The sequence below is a fragment of the Poecilia reticulata genome, linkage group LG8 (genome assembly GCF_000633615.1).
Source record: "Poecilia reticulata strain Guanapo linkage group LG8, Guppy_female_1.0+MT, whole genome shotgun sequence".
Lineage (NCBI taxonomy): Eukaryota > Metazoa > Chordata > Actinopteri > Cyprinodontiformes > Poeciliidae > Poecilia > Poecilia reticulata.
In genome coordinates this window covers 1,506,163-1,512,406 of record NC_024338.1, presented here as the reverse complement: position 1 = coordinate 1,512,406, position 6,244 = coordinate 1,506,163, and the positions used below count along the sequence as shown (strand labels likewise).

The 6,244-nt window shown below is 37.6% G+C and overlaps 1 protein-coding gene across 1 annotated transcript in view; it reads right to left on the bottom strand.

The window, feature by feature from the left end:
• Positions 1-3,257: 3,257 nt before the first annotated feature.
• Positions 3,258-6,244, bottom strand: part of eve1 (even-skipped-like1) — an 8,583-nt gene continuing 5,596 nt past the window's right edge. Inside the window, exon 4 of the mRNA XM_017306090.1 lies at positions 3,258-6,194. Within this exon, the coding sequence (XP_017161579.1) occupies positions 5,712-6,194 (483 nt within the window). The 3' untranslated portion in view covers positions 3,258-5,711. The remainder of the gene's footprint in view (positions 6,195-6,244) is intronic.

Below are 6,244 nucleotides of genomic sequence, written 5' to 3'. Positions count from 1 at the left end.
TGTGTGTGTGCGTGTGTGTGTGCGTGTGTGCGTGTGTGTGTGTAAACCACTAAGAGGTCTACAATAAAGATATTTTGTGACTTTTAGGCTTTGTCTGCTCTTCAAACTGCATCTTTTGCCCAGGCAAAGTTACTCAGTCAGCTTTTGCTGTTCTGGATGGTTTTGGTCATTTTTACACTCACTTTTTTTGCTAGTTTGTATTTTGGTGCTCTTGTTCATATAAAATAGATACACAGTTTACCTGAAACAAGTGAATTCAAATTTAGACCCAAAGGCCCCGTGACATACATATACTTTGAATTTGTAAAAAAAATAAATAAATAAAAATTAAAAAATCCCTACAGGGATACCTATCTTTGTTTTTCTCTGCTTTAAAATGCTTTTATTTCCAAAAACTAGACATTAACATGTTTTAAATTCTTCTTCCTGTTAAAAAAAATAGTGGACAATTAGAGAAACAGAAGCGAAGTAAAAGCTGGAGAGGAGAGACGTTCAGGGCCTCTGACAGCTCTGCATTAAGACCGATCGAACTTCTCCGGTGAAATTACACCATTGGGACCAACTGAGATAGTTGACCGGCATTTCCTAACCGGAATCACCTCCCTGGCATTTGGGGAGTGGCCAGAACCCCCACTGCTCTGCTGCCTGCGTTTTCAATCACAAACCTGCAAGATGTTTACATGATTTATACAACATGTTCTTGCTGTATAAATTGATGATGGAGCCCAGGTACACTTGCAAAAGATCTTGTGCATCCTGGAATATGGGAATCGTGATGACAGGGTTTAGTGACAAAGGAGATAATAAAATTTGTATTTACAGGCAAGACAAGAGCGGCGGAACAAAGACACACCAAAAACAAAAAGAAAAAAGAAAAAGAAAAGAAAAGAAAAGAGAGAGAAAGAAAGAAAGAAATCAATCATGACCCGGCCCAAAGGTGTGGATGTGGCTTAACAGTTGTTGATGTTGAATAAGGAGCCAAACCAAGTTTGAGTTTGAACATCTTTGTTCAAGTCCATTTGGACTGGACACACTGGCTAAAATCTGGACATTCAGTCTGAGAAGAAGAAAACAAGAATATTTGTATGTTGGAGATTGCGGGTAATTTCTTAGCTTCCTACTTCCATTTCGTACATTTTGTGTAAAACCAAAATATCTTCGAATTGACCTCCTGCTGATATTTATTGGAGGTGTGTTACCACATTTAGAGTGGATTATATGAAGTTTCTTACTGATTGATGAGAAAAAGCCCAGAAAAGATGGCTTAATTCCCTACTGAAAAAGTGAAATGCTAAACGAATCACGGAATGGTAAATGACGAATTACACAGCGCTGGATGACTTTGGAGTAGCAGATTTTAAAATCGCGGGGGTTCATAACAGCGTTCAGACATATCAGCGTTAGTAATGTCCGAATTGCTAGCTTCTTTTGTGGAACGATAGTTTGTTACAGTACCTGGCTAAAATAGTTGCCGTGGATGTAAACTCATTATTACTCAAATAGAACAATCATTTACATTTTGTTTTGTGAAGAAAACATTCTGCAATTCGATAAAAAGAAATCCTAAAATGTTGCATCATGGAGCAACACATTCTGACGTTCATAAAATATATAAAGACTTAAAATAAATGTTTCATGGCTGTAACATAAACTTAAAACTGCATAAAAATACGACCTGTATTTGTTTTAACAAAAATCATCTGGTCTGTGACACCATAATCTCAATACGCGAGACTGAAATTCACGAATAAAGCTTGAATTTTTATTTTCTATATTATTTGTGTTTTAGAATTTTTTAAAAGCACTTTAATAAGTATTTTGTTCAGTAATGTTCTTAGCATACATTTGCACAGAAGATGTTTGAATTACATAACGAATATTGAAATATTTTATAATTAGCATGTAGCCTTTTGTTCCCGGTCCATCACAGCAGCTTCTCAATTAAGTGCCACTAAAAATATTCATACTCTTGGACGTTTTAAAAATTGTCGTTTTTGACACACAGAACTCTTTAATGTCAAAGTGAAAAACTAATTTGTACAATGTTCAATATTTTTTAACACAAAATAAGTGATTGCATAAATCTTCACTCCTTCACCCATCACTACATGAAGAAAAGAGAACACTCCAAGCCAATCAGAGAAATGATTACTGAAAACTACAAGTCAAGGTGATGGAAACAAAAAAAAACCCTCATCACTGAACATCCCTTGGAGTTCAGTTAAATCCATCGTCACAAAATGGAAAGAATATGGCACTTGTGTCCTCACAAACTGACAGTGCAACAAGGAGGAGACCATTGAACGAAACATCAAAAGCTGCAGCTCTGCTGAAGGAGATGAGAGAACTCTGTTTACAACCAGGTTGGTTATTCCCAACCTCGACATCTGTCTCCCAGCTTCCTGACTATGCTAGCAGCTAAAGGAGACCACCCTCTGCTGTTGCAGACAATGCAATAGCAGAGGATATCATTAGATCAGTTGTTGCTAACCTACCAGACACAACAACACAATGCATTTGTGGCAATGTGTAGTGATTTTAATAATTCTTCACTCTCTGCTACACTTGCAATGTTTCAGCAGTTTGCCAGCTCCTGTGAATGGTTTTTATAGAGAGAAAACAAGATGCTGAATCTGCGACAGACTGGCGACCTGTCCAGGGTGACCCCGCCTCTCGCCCGGAACGTTAGCTGGAGATAGGCACCAGCACCTCCCGACCCCACTAAGGGACAAGGGTGTATAGAAAATGGATGGAATCTGTTTAACACAGAAGTTTTTTTTTCTTTTTTGGTATACTGTAAGAAAACATTCAATAGAAATTCATTATATTTGAATGACCAAATGAAAGTTTGGACTTTTTTTGGCAGATTATGTATGATGTTCTTTTCCTAACATGACCCATAGGAGGGAGGCTTGTACAACAGTCCACAGCTCAGGTTATCATCTTGGGCAAATGCATAACACATTGTTTTTATGATGTAAAGCACTTTGAAATGCCTTGTTACTAAAATGTGATATTCAAATAAAATTTGTTTGATTGTATATAATGCAAATATGGCTGTGTTAATTAAACTAGTTCTTTGTGGTGTATAACTGTTAAACTGTTAAAATTAGTTAATACAATTTTACCAATGCTTTACGAAATATTTCGTCCTATTTTATGAATTGTTATTAATATCGCCACGTTCTACAAACAAACAAGGCAATTAGTCCAGTTTTTGTTGTGTATTGAAGGTTTTGAAATGACAGAGGCTGCAGTGTGCCACAGGAAAGAGAAAATAATGCTGATAAGCTGGTGTAAACAACTTTAAATTCTGCTTTTCCTCGCTCTCTGTGTCAGCTTTATTCTACACACAGACCCATTTCCATGGCAACCAACACAACATCTTCGCTAACTCCCTAAGGATAGAGTAATATATTGACCCGAATGCCCTGCACTATAGTTAGCTTCCTGTTTTCGGAGCAGTCTTCAGTTCACTTGCATTCATACTGCATTCAAACAGCACCAGAGTTCACTTCAACCAAAACAGACCTAGGTTTTTAGGTGAACAAGAGTTCACATTTTAATTTGGATCAAGTTTGATTGCCCATTCACACCTCCCCAAACAAACTAAAGTTTTATTAAAGCGGACGATAGAGGGCAGGTGTGAATGCACTCTATCTAATTTGGGACTGAATAGCTTTGTTCACTTTCTCTGTTGATATTTCTAAAACTACAGGTAGACTACAATTCTAATTTGTTCACAACTTTTGCTCTTGTTTCCTGAGTGGTACGGGCGACATTGAACTAGAGGCAATCCTTGTAAATAGGAGAAAGTGAGATTGTAATCAAGCAGAACAGCCTAAGAAGGCAATAGCCAGATGGCATAAGTTGTGAATTGGTGCTATAGACATAAACTGAACTGAATCTGAGTTGAAAATAATTTAATTGAAGACAAAATATGTTTAGTTATGAATTCTGGCCAAAGTAAAGCCTGATTTTCTTCCTAAGGATATTAAAAGATTGATTTCTGGTTTTACATTAACTTGCCTAGATTATTACAATTTGATTTATGGGGGGTTAGATCAGGCATCTCTTCATTGCTTATAGCTTGTACAAAATGCTGCTGTTAACAAGAAATAAAAAATGGGAACCCTTTCAATTCTGGCTTCACTCTACTGGGTTCCTGTATGTTAAAGGAGTGATTTTAGATTTTTTTTCAACTGGCTTTTAAGGGTCTTAATGATCTTGCCTCATCACATTTATGGGTTCTTCTAAAACAGCATGCATCCACTACAGAACCCATAACCAGGCGCCATCTTACGGAGTCAGAATCGGAGATCTAGAGGTGATTGTGTCTAATTTTAAATCTGAGAAGCACCTTAAATTATATTCTGAACTTTTTGTGAGATAACTCTTGGACTGGATGAGAATTATAAAGGAAACCAGCTGAGTCCTCTCTTTTCTGCTGATTAGAGGCCAACAGAATACTCCACCATAAATACCATACACTGATTTAATCCACCCGCACAGGTGTTCGCAACACCAGCCATTGCTATGCTTGGTTAAACCAGGAGGTGCTCTACATGTGCTCTGTGTAATCATGCCAGACAATACACAGTGAGGTTAAATACAGGTATACACATCTGAACAGAGCTTAGCATGGCAGGACACAGAACAGCTATGATAATAATGTACTTTAATTATGTGGAGCCATAAATGGAGGAGACAGACTGGCATGTCTGCAGTGCAGTGACAAGAAACAGAGGAGTAAATTAACAGTGCTCTAGTAGGAAAATAACATTGGGAAACGATGAAAAGTTATGGGGGACTAAGACTGGCCTAATTAAAAATAAAAGAAGAGATATAAATTTTTTGCTTTGTCTGTTCCTCACACAAGTATTTGTTCTTTTTATATTTTCTCGTCTCCTTTTTGTTTTACTTTTGTTTATGCAATTCTGCCTCATTATGGAAATGAGGAGGGCGGTGTCTTAAGACTTCATCTTTTGCCTATTGGTTGATTAGCAACCAATAGACCAACATGTTGGGTGATTAGCAGCAACTCTGCTTATGGCTTCAGCATTGCTAAAGCCACTAGCAATTCTGATGGCTTCAAAGATGCTGAAGCCATCTTTGTTGATCTCAACAAAGATGGCGACCAGCTTATCAGTGAGCTGGAGCTTAGCAAATGTATTAGAAAATAATGCTACATTATATAAATATATATAATCCATATAAATAAGTCTTTCCTAGTTTGGATGAAACACCTGCTGAAATTGGCTTCTGCTTGAAGCAACTCTAATGAAGTTGCTAAGCTTCAGGATAAACTGACTTCCATCTTTGCTGAAGTCAGTCATGCGTAATGCTAAATAACCAATAGGCAGAAGTTGAACCCCTAAGACACCGCATTCCTCTGCCTGCATAAGAAAAGTAAAAAGAGGAGAAGAGGAAATGTAAAAAGAACAATCTTAGTAAACTTCTGAATCTGAAGAAAGGTACAATTATTTTTAAAAATCTATCATTATTCTGTAATCTAACAAATATAAAAAAAAATGGAATCATAACTACCATAAACAAGATGTCAAAAATTGAGGGGAAAAAAACAAATATCCTTAAATAAAATGTTATGTATCTGGTTTTAACTGTGATTGTTTTAGATTCTGATGTCAACACTTCTTCTGCCTTGCTCCTTCTCTTTCAATTATTGCAGTTGTATTTTTTCTTAGATGCATTCACACCTTTTCTTCCCTCTGCTGCAGAGAACCAGTCTGTTTTTTGGCTGCAGAGCTGTTGGCATTAGCATGGCTCAGTCCCTTCATTTCCCACTGAACCTTATGAAGATGTTGTTGTCCCCACTGAGGGCAAAAGGAGCAATGACATGAGACATGATGGTGCATGACGCCAGGTGAGGGATAAACAAGTACTGCTGGTGGAGGCCCCTCCCCAGGTTTGTTGTGTTGTTGGGAGAGGGAGAAATGCTCTTGCTGCTTTATTAGTGCACTGTGTGGACCATGTATCATACCGGAAAAAGTCAATGGAGAATAGTGCTGAAAAGGTAGGTGGGGTAGTTGGGATGTAGAAAACGGGTAAATCAGGTTAGAAGATGGAGAAGCATGACCCATCAGCAGTGTGCCCAGTGGGTTGATGAGTGGGTGAGACCAAGGTAGGGAGTGCCTCTGACGTTTGTCCTTCATACGCCTGTTCTGGAACCACACCTACAAAAGCAGAAAAAAAATATATATATATTAAGAAAAATATTAAGAAA